General features: G+C 39.9%; 1 protein-coding gene across 3 annotated transcripts in view; it reads right to left on the reverse strand.

Annotated features, from left to right (window-relative positions):
- The window catches only part of shank3b (SH3 and multiple ankyrin repeat domains 3b), a 59942-nt gene that overhangs the window by 25927 nt on the left and 15017 nt on the right, over positions 1-18998 (reverse strand). For 2 of the 3 annotated variants that reach the window (XM_087831024.1, XM_087831023.1), the window contains exons 3-6: positions 4648-4819; positions 4296-4499; positions 2985-3056; positions 2460-2568 (exon numbers count right to left, since the gene is read on the reverse strand). In XM_087831024.1, coding sequence (XP_087687150.1) covers positions 2460-2568; positions 2985-3056; positions 4296-4499; positions 4648-4815 — 553 coding nt within the window. In that variant the 5' untranslated portion in view covers positions 4816-4819. The remainder of the gene's footprint in view (positions 1-2459; positions 2569-2984; positions 3057-4295; positions 4500-4647; positions 4820-18998) is intronic. The other variant, XM_087831026.1, reaches the window with a different exon arrangement.

Raw genomic sequence — 18998 nt, forward strand, 5'->3', positions numbered from 1 at the left:
GTTTACCCATGATTGTTTTCTAATGGCTTTAAATATCTTTACCTTTAAATACCTTTACCTTTACTGCAAGATAAAGATGCTACAATAATAGAGACAATCAGAGGACCCTCTTTGAGCAAGCACTTGGTGACAGCGGGAAGGAAAAACTCATTTGTGCCTGGCTCATGGATAGATAAAGTTAGGTATCATCTGCAAAGCAGTGAATATGGATGCGGTGCCTTCTAATGATACTGCCTAAGGCAGGGGTCTGCAACCTTTTACACCCAAAGAGCCACTTGGACCCGGTTTCCACGCAAAAGAAAACACTGGGAGCCGCAAATAATTTATGAAATCTAAAATGAAGATAACACTGTATATATTGTTTTTTTACCTTTATGCTTTGTGTGAACAACTAAAGTAAGTAAGTAAAGTTTATTTATTAAGCGCTTTTCACAGACAGGCAGTCACAAAGCGCTGTACACAAATATTAAAATAAACAATACAATCAATAGACATTATGTAAAAGATCAAATGTAAATAATGTAAAGAATATAAAATACATAGATCAACAAAAGGCTTGTTTGAACAGAAAAGTTTTTAACTGCTTTTTAAACGAATCCACAGAGCAACTGTGTTGCTTATGAAATCCATGAAGCGCTACAGAAAAAATTACATTTTATTTATGTAATTAACACATTTTGAACTCTTAAAGAAATATAACGAAAGGAAAAACACCCAGCTGAACTAAAATGATCCAGCAAACAAAAACTGTTGTGAGCCGCCACCCTTATATCGCCTTTGGGCTTTTGGAGCCTTGACCTGACTTTTAAAAAGTAATTGGAAAAAAGCACTATGCTGCTAAAAAAAAAAAAAGAAGATATTTTCAAAATTCTGCCTAAATATGTATTTTACCTGGTTAATGTGTGTGGCGGGACGTGGTCTGCAGCGCTGCTGCAGGGGAGGCGGACGCACCTGAGCAGCACCTGCAATCACGCCTCGCCGCCTTAAAGTCTGTGCTCTCTCTGCTGTTGTGTTGGTGTGTGTCGGGCTGTGAGCTGCAAAGCTACAGTCGGCTGTATGCGTACAGCAACCGTGTGTGAAAAGTGGTCAATAAAGAGATGCTGAAAAGCATGTTCATGCAAACATCGTCGGGTCTGCCATGATATGTTTACAATAAGACTTATGGTCCCGAACCTCTGCGCACAGCATCTGCAAATCGGGGCTGTATGAAGTCACTTTCATCTTTACGCAGGACTGTAAGCTGTCACCTGTGAGGCGTGAGCGGTGTTTGTTTTTAACATGGTTCACGGAGGAGAATAGCTGCTGACATAATGTGGATCCGAAGATCCATAATTGACCTACCTGGGGTTGAAAGTCTCGATAAATGCACGGTGTTTCTGCGGGTACACCGGCTTCCGCGAGTGTGACGCTTATTTTGAGTGATGAAAAAATAATAAGATATAATTTTATTTTTATATTTCAATATTACAATAATCTTCCAATTTAGAACTACAAGTTAAAAAAAGAACTAAACACAAATAAAATACACTTCAGCTAAATACTTCTAATTTATTTTCCCAAACCACCCGGAGCCGCAGTATAAGGACAAAAGAGCCGCATGCTGCCGACCCCTGGCCTAAGGGAAGCATGTGTGACTGTAGGATGTTTCTCAGACTAATCATAGTTAGGATGGTTTCGGGAAAGAAGAGCCAGTGATGGTAAATGGTCTGGTTCATACATACTTTTCTTCTCCACTTCAGCATTTTATATAACATGTCTCATTCACCCAATCATACAAATAAACTTATACTTACTTCCTATCTAACATTCAGACACCCTCTAATAAACATTTTGGTAGCTACTTGGGGTTCCTTGCCTAAGAAAATTTGGCATGGAGACACCCACCAACCTGCCTACCAAGTCATAGCCACTCAAAACTTCCTGGAAAAACAACAGTGTTTGAACCCTTTAAAACTGAACCTTTTTAGTCCTTCTCTTTCTGTAGCAATTGGCTTATGGAGGACTTTCTCTCACTCAGGTGGAAACATTTGAAAAGCCAAATTAGCTTTAACAGTCCCTTTAAATACACAAAACCTTATAATCAAATGACCACAGCGAATGTTTCAAGGTTTGTGTTTCAATATACTGGATACTAATAATAAACACAATATGACTACCGGCTGAACATTGGAGCATCAAGGTTAGTCTTTTAGTTTTTTGGAGCCAAGTGATCAGCTAGCTTGGTTATCAGGCTGCATTTATAGATTGTACAGGAACATTACACAGACACAGATACATGCTAATTATGCTCAGTAGCATCCAGCAAATAAATACAATACAAAAGTTTAATTCAACAAAACTGGAAGTCAGACTTCTTGGACTGTTAGTAAAATTAATTGCACAGCAGAAATATATTTATATTTCCAAAATGCAATTTCACACACTGAAAAATGATGCTGAAGGGATTTGCTCCTGCTCACCTCCCGTGTCAGAGTCGTGAAAGTTGGGATCGAGGCCTTTTTCCAACCACTTGGAAACCTTCTCCACATTCTTCTGGTGAACATGTTCCATGAAGCGCTTCAGATTGGCCTAACGGGAAGAAACACAACATAATTTTCTTATTTACTGAATAATATTCTATGAAGAAGCGGCACAAACTGCCTGAATTAAATCTGAAGTGAGTGTGGAGGAGTCGCAGTGAAGCAAACGCTGCTAAAATTTCCTGATCCTTTTTGCACTCTCAGCCAAATATAAATAACACATCTCCGAAAGCATCCCTCTGCATATTAAATGTACAACTATTTTTGTACATATTTATTTAAATCCTTTCATTATTTATTCCACCCAAGCTTCATATCATCACTTGCAGCAGTATTGTAACTGTGGGAATACAGCAGTAAACCTCTTTGTGTCCTTATTTAGAGACACAGTGTGAGCATTTTGCATTAATACTGTAATAATTCTGCATCATTTAAATCTTGCATTAACAGTATTGTGTTTCCTACCTTGGTATGCAGCTTTGCCAGCTGTTTGTCGTCCACGTAACTCTGGGTATAAACTCTCCTCTTGTAACGAAACTTCAAAAAAAAAAAAGACACAAACAGTCAAGTCTGGAATAAACTGAAGCTACATGATGCATGTAGAGGAGATTTCATGAGTTAGCTTCATGTTTTTAAATTGGTCTGTGATTAAAAAGATCACCAAACAGCCAAGAGCAATAAGTGTCATTCCCTGTTAAAAATATCTGACATTAACCTCTTTCAGTAGCGCCCTCTAGTGTATTAGCAGCATGTTTATGTGGGAAAAATTGCTGGAACCACAGCAAGAAGTTTATTTTGAAAGGGGTGGGGCTTAGTGTGATATCACATGCTCATTGGCTAATTGGCCAATTGTGAATGACTCATGATTAGCTAATGAGCATCTTGTAAATAGTCCCCTTCTTGATTTTTATTGTGACCATAAGTTAATGACCATAATAAACTGATCAAGAAAGTGTTTACAGAGCTCCATACGGAAAGCTGTTTTCACAAACAGAAAACAGAAAAAATTAAATGACAGAAAGGTTCCTGTTTTTTTTCCACTATCTACTATTGAAATTGTTTTTTTTTCTTACAATTTAAGAGTTGCAGTAGTCGTTTACTACAGCAGCATTTCTTTTTCATGCAGAAAAAACTGAAACGCACTGTTGAAATTGCACTTTTTCTTATACTAACACATCTGAAGGCCCAAATGTGTAAATAATACTGACAGAAAGGTGAGTTTCACTGGTCTGGCCCAGTTAAGGTTAAAGTAGGCTGTATGTGGCCCATGATTAAAAAAAAAAACAACAAGTTTGACATCCCCTGTTTTATACTATCTATGGTAGTGATAGTTAGTTGCATTCTACTTTTCACAAGAGACTGGGGGATACTCTGACTGCATTAGTATGATGCAGATGTTTGCATTTATACTTGTGCACAGGTTTGTCTGTATCATTAAGAGTTAATTTTACTAAAAAACAACAAAGGGAGAAGACTTCACAGCTAGGTCTGCATGCAGATTAAACAAGAGAAAGCAGCATGCTGGAAGAAAGTTGGGTGTTGTTGATATTCTAATCCACAGGTTCAAATATCTGTTTGTTATGTATATCTTCACTTAAATGTGAAAATTTAAACTACATGGGTTTTTGATTAACTGAACTTTAATCTAGAAAAATATTACAGGGTTTTCTCTAAATATTACAACACTTCAGTCCTAATATAATGTTCTATAAGTTATAGCAGTGCTGTACGTTTTAGTATGTTTCAGTGTTGTAGAAACACTGAGGTAAAGTTTACCTCCAGGTATGGGATGGGTGTGATGGGCGGGAGAGGATACTCCTTCAGCAGCCGCTCCTCGTCCAGAAACTTTCCGGCTCGGCCGTTGAACGCCGGCTGGAAGAGACCATAGTTCAAAACATCCGACAGAGACTGAGTCAACGTCACCAGAACCCTCTGCTTACTGGTCCAAACTGGTAACTCTGGGTCCAACCGCAAACACTTCTGAGAGAGCCAGAGACAGAGAAACAGGCGGACAGACAGAGAAAGAGACAGCCGGACAGACAGACAGACAGGTTTGTGCTGTGCCTTATGTTTATATACAAACTGTACATCGACACACAGTACGCCTGTGTGTGTGCGTGTGTGTTACCGTCTGCTGCAGGTCCGGGATGCCGATGCGGACGACGATGCTGTTCCCAGTGGGTGTGTCCTCTCCCTCGTCGTCCCTGGCAACAACAGAGCCTGCCGGGTTGCCGTTTGTAACCGCCTGTTGCCGCGGGCGATCATGTTTGGTGTCAGCAGCCGGACTCAGAGGCATGTGGCTGAAATAGAAAGAATGGTGATTATGACTGCTGCACTAATCACAGAGCAGACATAGGCAACACTTTAGAACCTTGTCACACCCGCTGGATTTAATAATGCCATTCATAGCTGCTGGTAAATCACTGAGACAGCTCTGCCACTCCCAAGTCATCATGGATGGGGGACTGTTTTAACCCAAACCACAATCTTCATGTCAAACCAACCAAGTAGGTCTTTGTGCCTAAACCTAATTAGGCAGTTCTCAGTATCTAAACCTGACCAAGTTATTCTCAGTGTCTAAACCTTCCCTAAATCTAACCAGGTAGTTTTTTGTTAAAAGCACAAACAAATAAAAATGAAATGAAGCAGTGACTGGCAAAAAGCTAAACCATTTGCACAACCCAAATATGCACAAACAATAGGTTCCAGATGACCATTCAGCATGGATTATATGGTTGCAAAATTGTCTTAGAAATTCCACACGCCAAACACAACAGAATGGACAAGTTATCATGCCATTTTAGTTCTTTAACCTCCTAGGACCTGCTGTCCACATATGTGGACCTGGATGACTCTATGTGGTTCCAAAAAACTAGCAGACAGGTACGTGTGCCTTGGATCGGCAGCTGATGATTTTATTAATGTCACTTGAACCCACGCAGAACCCCAGCATACTCACAGAAGAAACTAATACAGATTCAAAGAACTGTTATCTCTTTGCAACAAGTACTTCAACAGGCAGCACATCAAGGCACAGATGCCAAAATACACCTCGTGTTAAGTTCACAAAATACTAACACTCCAGATTGAGAACCCTTTCGTTAGTGAAAGATAACAATGAATAGTGTGTTTGTTCAGACAGGCCATGTAATCAAACTCAGCTGAACCTAAACCAGTCTGTATGAGCCAGTGATCAGCTGTTACCATATAGACTGTGCTACTCAAGCTGCTTCAGACTGGCTAGAGTTGCTGCACATCTGCAAGTGACTTTGCAACCTGTCTCCAGTCTAAATCCTTCATTTCACATTGTTTCTGAATGAAACCCATGTCTGTTGCATTATTTCTATTTATTACCTTCTATGTGCCTTTTTGTTGTCTGTCTATCCTCACATTGCTTCTACTTGTGCTCAGTTTCCTCTGACACAGTTACTGGGTCAGCTTTGCACACTTTTGCTTTGTTGGGACACACAATCATGGACCCACTTTAACTTTTAAATAAAGTTTAAATGAAGAGATGTCCAGACCTTAAAATCATATTAAAATATGGATTGAAAATGGTCTCTATTATGACAGAGATATTGGCATGAATCTAACAGCCTCCTACAGACATCTCTCACAGGGAATATTTTGCATTTACAGAGGTTAACAGTCAAAATGGCTGCTTTCCATTAGTGTTTTCCACCGCACACCAAATGTAGCACATCAGCGTTCATGTAATTAAAGACCAGGTATCTTCTTAGTTTAATTCTCTGTGATCGTGGGACGATATCTTATTCATATAGTCTGCTGCTGACTCTGATATGACCTCCACCTCCTCCAACGCTAATAATGTCCTCAGGATGTTACATCACATCCTGTTTTTCACCCCTTAACCAAGCGTTCACACAGTGGGAAGTGTCTGTACAACAGTTTGACTAAAGTTTAGTTGCTGTGTGAAAATTATTAGACAGGGAAGGGAAAGGAAAGAGGAGAAAGAGGAGCTGGATGAAATTCATTCCTCAGTTATCTTGCAATATTCATTCTGAAAATAATGTAGTAATTTAATAGTACTATATTTTTTGTTGATAATTGTAACATACATGTTTTAATAACATTTTATGATCTTTATTATTTTTTAAATTAAAATGAAGGCCATATCAAAAGGATTAAAGGAGCTACAGTAGATATTCAGCAGATTATTTCCAAAGAGTTTTTGTCACACGTTAAAGCAAGTCATGGTGTTCCACAGGGTCCAATGCTCGCCTCGGACCCATACTTTTAACTGCAATTATACATGCTTTGCGTCAGAAATACTATAAGAAAACACTGCACACATTTTCACGCCACTGCAGATGACACCCAACTAGAGCAGGGCAATATGACAAAAAATATTTATCACGATATACATTTCAAAATTTGCGATAACGATGTAACTGACGATATAATTGACACTAGACAAAATACTTTACAACTCCACAACTTTATTAGTGAAAAAAAAGTATCAATGTATTTTCACTTAAACAAGCAGCTGTTTTTTATGTGCATTTAAGTTTTATAAAAATTTTACAGTGCAAATGCTAATTCCTTGCTGACAGTTTAACCAAAAGGCATTTCCAGTGGAAACTGGCCGACATATCCTCAGCATAACCATGTATAATATCCACAAAACTTAAAAAGAGGTTATACACACACAGTACGGTAATATTATGTTGGAGCACAGTACGTATCACTCCGCGAGGCTCCTGCCTACGATAGCCGTCCAACAATCCATCAAGCGGTGCGGGTTCGTAGCTTAGCAAAGTCGTACTAAAACATTTGACAGATTTTCGAGCACCGTGTACCACAGAAAATGGTTTCGAGGTCAGTAAACACAACCAGAATCCAAGCATAAGGCACACAGGATTACAAGGGGATCTGTCCATTTTCAGAAAAATCAAAGGATCGATTTTAAGTGTGCCGTATTTTCCAAAAAACATGGTAATAACGACGGCCCTCTAGCATGCGCTACCAAAAATAATGTTTTGTTGTGTATCTGACGGACGAAAGCTAAACCAGTTCCACACCACTGAAGTTGCAGCATTTTTACAAACCAATTCTGGTTCATCTGTTTCATTCAACGATCCGCTTTCGCCCTTCTCGTTCTGCGTCGCTGCCATGTGTGTATGATCATGGCTGAATATCAAAATGTAGATGCCTGCTGCATTTAGCATGTGAAGTAGCAAGTATCCTTAGGCAAGATAATGAACCCAAGTTTTTCGCAAAGTGTTCATTGGACTGCGAATGGAGTAGAAAAACACAGTTTGAATTGGTGAATGGGGCCTGTTAAAGTGCTGTTAGTGCTCAAGTAGAGAAGTGCTATAAAAGAACCAGTCCATTTAACATCCATTAGGCCAGACTAGAACTATGTTAGAGACATAATGGCCTGGATTACTTGTAATTTTGTTCTTTTAAATTCAGACAAAATGGAGGTTATTGTTCTTGGGCCTAAAAATCTGAAAACCACAATGTCTAATCAGATACTTAGTGTGCCTCCAGCATAACTGTGAGGAACATGGGAGTAATTTTTGGACAGGACATGTCCTTCAACCAAACATTAAACAAAAGTCTGATGGCAGTAAAGAGAAACATCCTGTCTCAGAGTGATGTTGAAAAACTAGTCTACATAATTATTATTTCTAGGCTAGACTTGTAATTACTTCTTATCTCGTTGTAAAGCTCCCTGAAAACTCTTCACTTGGTCCATAACAACACCCCATCATATCATAAAGACCTCATAATACCTTAATATCCCAACAGTACACTTCGCTCTCAGAGTGGAGGGTTATTTGTGATTCCTGACTTTCTAAAAGTAGAATGGGAGGTAAAGCTTTCAGCTCTCAGGCCCTCACCTGTGCAACCACCTCCCAGTTCAGATTCAGAAGACACCCTCTCTACTTTTAAGATCGATCATCAAACTTTCCTTTTTGGAAAAGCTAATAGTTAGGGTTGGATTAGGTGACCATGAACCATCACTTAGTTTTCTTCGTTAAGCTCAGGCTGCTGCGGGACTTCCCATATTGCAATGAGCATTTCTTCAGTCTTCAGGTGTTTCTTTGCCACTACTGGATGTCTTTAATGTTTGTCTTCTCTCTCCTGTAGTTTGTCTTTTGTCCTGTTTGTTGTCAGTGGTCCTTATGCTCCTCTATTCTCTCTTTGCTTTCCCTTCACTCTGCAACCAGTCACAACAGATGGCTGCTCCTCCTTGAGCCTTGTTTTCTCAGAGGTTTTGTCCAATATGTTCTCATTCCAGGGGCCAATAAGATGCTGTTTTGTCAGAAGCCACCTGTGTACAATATGTCCTTTGGCATAGCTGCCTTGACCCGCCAGCTGCCACAATATGAGCCTCGGAGAAATAACAGCTACAAACTGCATCTTTGTCAGCAGGTTAAAGTGATGGAAATGGCCTAAGTAGTGAAATGCTCTGCCAGGAAGTAATGGTTTATGTCCTGTGAAGTGCTTGAGTTTTGCGCTTTGGTTTTTTATTTACTTCTTGATTTGTTTAAGTTGCATGCACCTTTACTACAGATTACTTGGTTTGGTTAAGATATCACAAACAACTTGGTTATCTTTAGGTACTACAAACTACTTGGGTGGCTGGGGCCAGGAGGTAAAGCACTACTGCTGCTCCACTCTGCATGCCAAAGTATCCTTGGGTAAGAAACAAACCCTAAGTTGCTCTTCAACGTATTTAGGTATTGTTTTTGTTTCCTGTGTTGAGTCACAACAACAGGTTAATTGGAAGTGAAAGCCACATCAGACCAGTTGTGTCCTCGTGATGAAGCATGAATGAAGAAGACTGGCTGTTGTTTCCTTTTAAAGTGAAGCTGATTTTTTTTTCTCCCTGCTGTTGTGCTTGCTGGATCTCTTGGTCTTGAGTGTATAATGTTATTGGGCCTTCACCTTATACCAGAACAGGGCTCGCTAAATCGCTAGCCCGACATCCCGGAGCTAGCGATATCTCCAGTCGGGCGACCAAAATCTATCTCAGCCCCGACGGGGAAAGCAGCAGTTCCTGTGATAAGAAGGACACACCAAACCTGCTAAGTCCTGTGGTTGAAAACAGTCTAAGAGACTCTGGACATGAAGCAGAGAGAGACTCGACCTCGACCTTGTCGTTAGCCTTAATGGACAACGCTGACAGGCCAAATGGTCCAATTGCTTCCACCGAGCTAAAGAGGTCAGAGGAGAAAAAAGCTTTAACAGAAGTCCCTCCCAGCAGCTTCTCCTGATCGATGCTCCTCTTGCTGCTGATGCTCTAACACTGCATTAGTACTCCTTTAATCATTGTTCATATTAATCATCACTGCTACTAATTAACAGCTGATTACCCCTCACGCTGATAAAGCTGGGCAGAGCCGGAGTCAGAACTTAATGGCTGCTTCCATTACAGCTGAGGATGAAAGCGAGGAAGATGGGGAGGCAAGGATGAGTTGTGAGTTGTCATAGAAACTGGAATAGCAGGGAATCCTGTGCTAACCTCACTGTGTCACTCTGTATGTGTGTGCGTGTTTTTAAAAAAGCCTCCTGATCTACATGCTCACTGTTGCTATGGCAACGGAGTTGAACAATTTTCGCAGATCCCGTTTAAAACATCAACCTGCTGACTCTCTCTCTCTCCTCCTCTCCTGTCTGTCATGCTTGCTCAGCCATCGCAACACTACGCTTAAAGTCTACATGTCCATCCACTCCGAGACACTTCAGCTGCGTTTAAAGAAATAACAGCTATGGGAACGCAATGATTTTCAGCGTAGGATCGATGTAAGCTGACGGGAGGAGAAGCAGATGGGAGTTCAGAGGCAGTTCAGCTATTTGAAGATGGATTTATGAACTCAGCAGGACCCACTCATGTTTAAAGGACCACACTACTGCTTTCTTTTTAATGCCTGTTCTTAAAAACAACAGACTTGTTTCCCTGAGGTCAAAAAGGCAACTCCTTAAAAGGCTCTTCGACAACACGGTTAGAAAAGCTTAATATAAAAGTTTCATATAAAAACAGTTAAAGTTTTAAAAACAGACCAATCTTAGTAGGGCAAAAATTACAATCATGGTTATTTAACACCCAGCTTTTGAAAAAAAGAAAGAAGCATATGTGCTGTTCACCACAAGACTAAGAAGCTGATTTGGTTTTATTATTCATATGCTGTCAAGGATTTGGCTGGATTCATAACAACAAGACAAAACCAGAGCAGCATTGTGAGGAGGGAGGCAGCAAAATAATTGGTTTGGTTGTTCATAATCGCAGCCGTACATCTCAGGATCAGAGCAGACTAGAAATTAAATAACATCTGATGATTTACAGAATAAAGTATGATGTTCATTTTGTAAATTATGACTCTCATTAGATTCAGAAAGGACGATGAAACAGGGCAGCTGGCAAGTCATGACTCATGAGTGTCCTGTCCTGTGGTTTCTCTGTCTGAGTCTCTCCTCTGTCACCTGGTTTCAAAGCTCAGATGGTGACTGTGATTTTAAAACTTCAAAAATAGGATTTCTCGCAGGTGATGTCACAGTGGCCACCTCCATCTTTTATATCCAGTCTGTGCTTGAAAGTCCTGATTGAAATGATAAGGAAAGTGTTTAATGAGGTCGTAGATCAGGTGACCTGCCAATGTCCTAACATGGCCATACGCAGACACTGATCCTTGCACCTCGGCAACCTTGACGCTGCAGCTATGGTGACGCTGATACATTAAAGGTGTTACTAGAAACAAATAATAAAATCATAAGATGGATCTGTTGCGTCCCTCTGCAGCCCCTCATCTCTTTGCAGCTGCAGTGCAAGAGTGTTCAGCTGTTGCTAATTGACCACACCTAGTCAGGTGTGGATAAAGGCAGCCTTTCATGGTGGCTCACTACTCTTAGTGGTACCAGCTATTTTAGCCAACGTTGTTATGTATTAATCTCCATATTTATTTATGCCGCAGCTTTTGAGCCGGCTCGTAACATAAATGGGGCTCATTCTAGATAGTTTGGACAAAAAGGTGAAGAGAGGCCAGGTTGGAGGAAATTAGCTTCCGTAGTGGTTAAAAGACGAGCTGAGTATGGTGTAGTGTTGTTCTGGTATTTTTTAAAAAAATATTAAGAATCTAATCGTGAGCTGCTGTCAGATCTGCTTTGATGACTGCAGATATGATGAAGGCAAAATAGAGAGTATGAACACTCAAGTTAATTAAATTAAATCTGAACAAACCTCAGTGATATGGTCGAAATGCCAAATTTTCATGGGATTAGTGACAAAATACGAGGCGCTATCCGTTCCTTTGGTGTTGTGTTGGCCAATCATGCAAATTTTAATTTCATTACATTCCAACTCCACAAACTTTTCCAGCTTGTGGACTTCAACTTTGTGCACATGTGCAGTAGTACTTCTGAACACCTGGACACTTAGTGGACATGAAGCAGCTGTTTGGACCTTTTTAATACCCTCGCACTCCATAAATAGCTATTTTTCAAGTGAGCTTTGAGCGGAAAGTGAGCTTTTGAAAACTGTCTGAATTTGTCGCTTGCTGCATTAAAATCTTTCCGTTGAGTTCCCAGCTTTAAAGATCAGATACTGAGAAAGTGTCCTTGAATGCACCAGCAGCGGACTTTCAAAGCGGTCCCCGCTCTCAGCAGCATTACTACACAACCATAATTTCAGTTTTCCATAAAAGCCAATACCCCAAACACACTTTAAGCTGATTTTGACAGCATGCTGAAGTGAACTGAGGGTAATCAAGCAGCGCCAACAGGACACAGAGAAGCGGCTCCCTGAAATGAATCACTTCCTTTCATTTACTGCAGTAAAAGCCCCGTAATTGCTGATATATTTCACTCTAACATCTCACCCTGTGGAGGAATCCTCAGCACACAGGATGACATGTCAGCCTGTGAAACGTCACAGGACCAAATTAAAAAGACTCTTTCATTCCTTTTCCACCAACACACAGCTATTCAGAGCTAGAGCAGGCTCCAAAGTTTCCCAGCATGCACTGGGCAGAGGTCACACAAAGCTAAAAACAAAAACATTCATAGAAACACGTACGCAAGGTTTCTAAAGTCTTTGTTCCTAAGACGTTTTCCTACTGTTGACTTGTTCGTACTGTTAAAGGTTAATTCAGGATAGTTTTACTGTAGGGATGCAATGATAATTTTAAACGATCATTTGGGCTTCTGACAACTTCGGTAAAATCAAGATTAAAAACATCATCAATATAAATATCACAATTGAATCTTTTTTTTCTAATCCCTGTTTTAAAAAAAATTGAATTCTCTTTTATAACTTAAACTCTACATTTAATTTAAAAAAACGGTGGGGAAAATGGATTTAATGATGAAATGGAGAACTTTTATTTATTTATTTAGAATAGCAGTTCATTTTGAGTTTGATGCCTGCAAAAAAACTCAAATAAAGTTGGGGCTGAGGCAGAGTTTTCACTGTGTTGCATCAGATCTTCTTTTAACAACACTCTGTAAGTGCTTTGGGAACCGAGGACACAAATTTGTGTAGTTGTTAAAGCTGAACCCTTTACAGTTCTTGCTTGATGTGGGAGTTTTTCTGGTTGAGTTTTGTTTGTCATCATTTCTGCTTCAAAACGCTTCTAATGTTTCTATGGGGTGACAGGTCCAACATCCTGGATCATATCCACATGCAGACACTGCACCCTCCTCCGCCATACAAACTGCTAAGGAATGGCTCGAGGAACACGACAAAGAGCCCAAGGTGTTTAACTGCCCTCCAGTCTCCCAAGATCCCAATTAGCACCTGAATGCTTGAGGCGTTAGAGTAACCCTGATCCATGGAGGATGTCTTTAACATGTTTTTTTTTTTTTAAATTTACCTCCCACTTTAAATACCACTGCAGACCACCATATACACTACGACAATAGCACTCTCCTGGAAATTATTCATGGCCGATGCAAAATACTGCTCCAAAAGAGCCAAACCTGTTAAACAGGCCTCCAGATTCTGATACTCCGTCTTTGGCATGGGCCAGAACAAGCCTGATCCAGGGAGACTTCACCCCACAACCCTAAGGAATATGTCCATTTCCTAACGGACAGGAGGAGCTTGGTTGGCACACAGAGGATCTAAACAAAAAGGCAGCTGGTTTCAAATGCTGGAAGACAAAGGTTTACCAGTCAATCTAAGCCTGGGTATTAACCAAAAGAATGAGATCATGAGACCAGTAGTGGTCCGTGAGTTGTTTGGTACTGGGTCGCGAGAGTTGAGGCTCAGGTGTGAAATTGATGGTTTTCAGGGTTTTAGCGTTTTTTAGCGTTATTTTTTTTTCTTTATCATTTTTATCATTAACCCATGTGTTATGAATAAATCTTCTTTTTTGGTACCAGTACTGGTTTTATTTTGTTGTATTTATCCGCGACAACTTAAAGGCCGGCCCGTGAAAATATTGTCGGACATAAACTGGTCCGTAGTGCAAAAAAGGTTGGGGACCGCTGCTTTAAAGGGTTACCTCTGCAAACATAGTTTTGTATGCCTACTAGGAACCAACCATTAATACGATGCTTGTGATACATGATGATCAAGTCATTTTGCCTCTGGTTTTAGAGTCAGGCAATCCTCTGCGTGTCTCTCCTTGGTGTTTTTCTGAGAATATGCAGCTGGGAGGAGATGTTGGGGTAAACCCAGAACTTCCTGCAGATCTGACATGGGAGTGCCTCATGATCTTCTAGGAGGAACTAGAAAACAATGCTAGAGGAAATGACATCCAGAGGACAATGCTCAGCCACTACAACTGTAACCTGACTTTACATGAGCAAAACAAACTGGATGAATGGTTTTAACCTCTTAACATCCACTAGTATAGTTTGTGTTAGCCACACAATAATTAGGCTAATAAAGTGCCACACATTCATTTTGGTCTTGCAGTGTTTTTTTAACAGATTTTTCCCCTTTGAATCTGTAATTAGGAAAAACTATATAACTATAAAAGTATATAAAAGGTGATTGTGAAATAAACTCTGACTCTAACCCTAACCTTAGACAGATTACTGGAAGATGTTATATAAGTCATCTCATCTGTGAGCAACTTGGGATCCCCCCAGGAAAATGCTGCTTAGTCTGCTGCCCACATGACCCAACTTCAGATAAGAGGAAGACAATGGATGGAAAATTGGATTTTTTAATGTTGTGGCTGATCCATAATCCATCTAATAGCAGTGGAATACTAGTGTGGACAAAAAGTGAGTGAAATCCCAGGAGACACACTTACTGTAACCTAGTTTTTTCAGCTCAGCTCTTTTGTCTTCTGCCACTGCATTTCTGTTGTACAAAATGAACGGAAAATTGTGTTATTATCAATTTGTCATCAGTTCACTGAGTGTTTCTCTGCTCCCTGTTTTCCCAGTAAATACTGGCTCCTAACACCAGAAGAGAAGGTCATATAAGTGTACTGCATCTGTGCTTATTGAAATAACCTGGTGCACTCTCAAACACAGAGCCTCTATTAATGTCCAGCTCTGTCCACTTGCTGCCTTGACAGTTCCCACTGCAATCAGCTTTAAGTTGCAGGGTTTGATTTTCAGCCTCCACTTCAGCTTCCACTTCAGCTCTACCAATCAGAGATGCTGAATCACTTTCCTGTCATTCAAATAACCTTTCATAGAGAGAGAAGGTGGTTGACTGGAGTCCAGAAACACTAAACTGACTGAAGATTATGTTTTCTCTGCTTGTGATTAGCATGGTGAGACCTGAGAAATCCCCTTTTCTGTCTGTTTAAAAAGGCAACAAACACTTCTGAAGCCAAACTCACTGACGAAGCATTTCTGAATAGCCCTGCAGCTGTTGAGGTTTTCACTCCTGTGTGCATTTTTCTTTTTATCTCCACCTGTTCTGAGGGTTTTGAACTGAGAAACTCTCATTGGTCGTAACAAAAGAACGCACAGAAAAAGCCAAACTGCATTTTCATTCCTCAGTGCCTGAAATAAAAGCTCAATAAATTAGAGCTTTTCACTGTTGTTTTGACGGATTAACCTTCAAAATGAAGGCAAAGACAAAAGGCGAGCCAACAATGTGACAGCTGTTCAAATATAAATCTGCGACGTGCACTGTTGATGAAAAGCTTGATTACACAGGAGTTTCTAAATGCTACGTGTCCCCAGGATTCATCCTTTTTATGCATCCCATCCACTGCTTTTCTAGAAGTCACGTTTGCTGCCTCTTCATTTGTCTAAAGTTGAGGCAGATGTGAGGTGGGGAGGGGAACGGTTCCATTTTGGAAACTCACAAAAAGTGATTATACCATCTGACAGAATAATGAAGTGTTAGTGTTTCATTGAACTATTTTTTGTAAGTGGCAGTTAAATAAGCTGGCCCCTTATTCCAGCATGAAATCTAAGAAATCTTCATTGTCAAGCTACACTGCTTCTTTCAACAGTATCACACTTTCTCGCCTGACACAGTGTGCAAGGTTGGAGCCATGTTGAGTTTTCCCCAACCTGTGGTGTCCCTCGAGGCTGCATTTATGGTCTTGTTCTTTTCTGAACTATACCTGCTTCCTTTAGGCTCTACTTTAAAAACGGATGTCATTCTATGCAGACGATACTCTATTATGTTTACTAGTAAAGTCCAACAACTTGAAAACCTAGCAATTGGTTTTACATTGTTTAGGGGCCCTAAACATCTGGATGTCCATAAACCTTAACAGCAAAACTGAGGTTCTGTTATTTGTTAGTTCAGACATTGCCTGTGCTCCTGATTGAAACACTACACTGAATCCTTAGTAAAGTACTTTATTGTGACTTTAGACCAAAATAGACCCGCAGGCTCTCAACGTCCTGAAAGGAAAAGTAAACAACCTTTCTAAAAGTAAAATCAGTAAAAGATAAACTCTAGGCAAATAACTTTAAAAGTCAGTACTGGTATTTAACTTGACTTGAGAGGGCTTGTCGTGTTTTTGTGCAAACAAACTGCCCCTGAACTAAACATCTGCCCTTTATAGTTTATTTTGGCATCAGAAGCCATAATTTAAACCTTTTATGGAAAGGTCTACAGATATATGACAACATTTCATAATTCACAGAATCCATGTACAAAAAAAAATCATAAATTGCAAATATGACCTTAATCTTAATTCAGGTCTGTATTATGTTCCTAATTGGTGTCTGTGAACATGTGTATTTCTGTCATTGGTTGATACAACCATTTACTCCTGGTACAGGACTTACACAACGCAGCGTACAACACAAAGTCATCTGTTTCTAAAAGGGTTTTAAAACAAGGATCTCAATCTTATTGTTAAGAAATATGTTATTGTAACCCTGGTTAACATAGCTGTCAATAAATAAAAGCCTGTTAGTAAAAACAGTCATAAGAAATATATTACAGGTGATAAATAGTCAATAAATAGATCATAAAGGTTAAAAAACTTGCTAATTCATGGTGTTTTTATGTTAATTCAGGTAAGATGGCTAAAATATGTGTTCAGACTCTTATTGTGAAAGGGCACACTGCAGCGTGACTCCTGTGACCAGCCACACCCAACCGGGTTGTTCCTTCTTTTTGATGCTGTAGAGGGAGAAATGCAGACAGTCCTTGCGGAGCTGCTGCCTAAACAAGTGAAAAAATATTCAAAAACAAGCCAGAAGTCTACATAAAGCCATTTTTGTACTCTGGAGAATGTATTTTTGTTTTTCCAACCTGTCCTTGCCTCGGTGACGTTGTGAACATAACTGAACGGGACTTGGCCATTAAGGTTTGGATTGGGAAATGCTGAGCTAGAATCGAAGTTTGATTCACTGAGCAAGAAACAAGATGGCAAGCCACCAACGAACTGTGCTGAGCAGGAAAAGGGAAAAACGCCCCCTGCTGCAGGTTGCGCTCTTTCACTGAAAAAAAACCCTGGTAGGATTAATCCATAGTAGTCGAACCTAACTGGTCCTAGTGTACTGTAACGACTCCAGAAGTGTTACATTATGATTACCACATTCATGAAATTCACCACAATTCAGCATTATGGTTCATGTTTCAGTTTTTTCACATTCTCAGAGAAAAGAAAAAATCTGCCCACACATGTTTTAGATAGATGGAATAAAACTGAATAGTTTGTCGATCAATGGCAGTTTTTACCATATCTGATATTTATCAGATGTCTTTTGATGACCTGCAGGTATACACAAATGCTTTCATGCAGTTTCTACAACTGATTTCTATTCAGGTCTCAATTAATGGTCTTTTATTGGATCTGAACTGCTGTCTTCAAGGGAAAAGTCCTGAGATTTATTTTTTTATATCCACTATAAAGGCAGATGTCTTCAGCCTTAAAGGAATATTGTTTCTATTTTCTCTGTACAGATCCTACCCTGCACTAGACTTTGAAAAATGAAGGTAGAGAGGAACCCAGCTACACCAGAGGACCTTAACCAAATGGCAATATGAGACAAGTTAGGAGTATAAATCCTCTCATCAACTAAAATGCCAGACAGCAGACGATCTATAAGAAATTTGAGTAAAGTTCTAGTATTGTCCTTTCATAAATCTGACGGAGAAGTAGAGCTAATAAAAAAAGGTTAAAATCAATTCAGCAAATAGATCTTCAAACACCTGGAAAATGTAGACGGGTTCAGTTTTTTTCTTTCCATCTCTCATTGCTTCTTCCATTTTGTTTCATCCCTCTTCTCTTCCCATTCTTCCCTCCATCTCAGTCGCTCTGAAAATCAGACTTTCACACCTGAGTGAGCAAAACATTTCTGCTACATATCGGCAGTCAAAGTATATTTTCCCTGGTAAAAGCGCAGCTCCTTGTTATCTTTGTGCTGGCTGTTGTAAATGTTAATGGGTCCTTCAGGTAATACTCAGTGGGAGCAGGAGCAGCTTTTGTGTTGCTCACAGTGACTGTTTTCCTCCACTCTTCCCTGCAGAGTGCTCTGTTATGTAATGTCTCCTCGGGTTGGTCCTCAGGTTTCTTTCAGGACCGAGCTGATCAAGGATGTTCTGTGCTTCTCCGATTTAGGCTCGACTTTTGGGAAAAAGTTGAAATTGTTTGTTCGATTAGAGCAGCAGGAGACTTTGTCCTGAAATAACTTGGGGTCAACACTTTGATCATTTCCAGTTTTTGTCCTGAGTGGAGCCACTGTCCTCCCACACAGAACAATGCTGAGGCTACATTCTTCATCTGGAAGTAGAAGTGAGGTCTAAAAATGCTTTGGTTCCTGAAGACCACAGGAAGAGTCAGATAAGAATTGATTAATAGTAAGAGTTACACACAAACACTGAATTTTCTCTGTCACCAGCCGGTTGATGAACATTAACTGCCCAGTGATAATGCATAGAGTCCATCTATTTCAAACAGAATCTAAATCTTTGTGAATCCCATAACAGGTGTATTTTTCTATTAACTCTGAGGTGTCAAATGGGTTTCATTTATTGCAGCTTGTTGATGGATACCAAAAGTATTAGAGACAATCCCAAATAAATTCCAACTTGTGCCTCCAGTTCTTGTTTCAGTTATTAAAGATCCATGC

The sequence above is a fragment of the Neolamprologus brichardi genome, chromosome 17 (assembly GCF_056152115.1).
Source record: "Neolamprologus brichardi isolate AB-2024 chromosome 17, ASM5615211v1, whole genome shotgun sequence".
NCBI lineage: Eukaryota > Metazoa > Chordata > Actinopteri > Cichliformes > Cichlidae > Neolamprologus > Neolamprologus brichardi.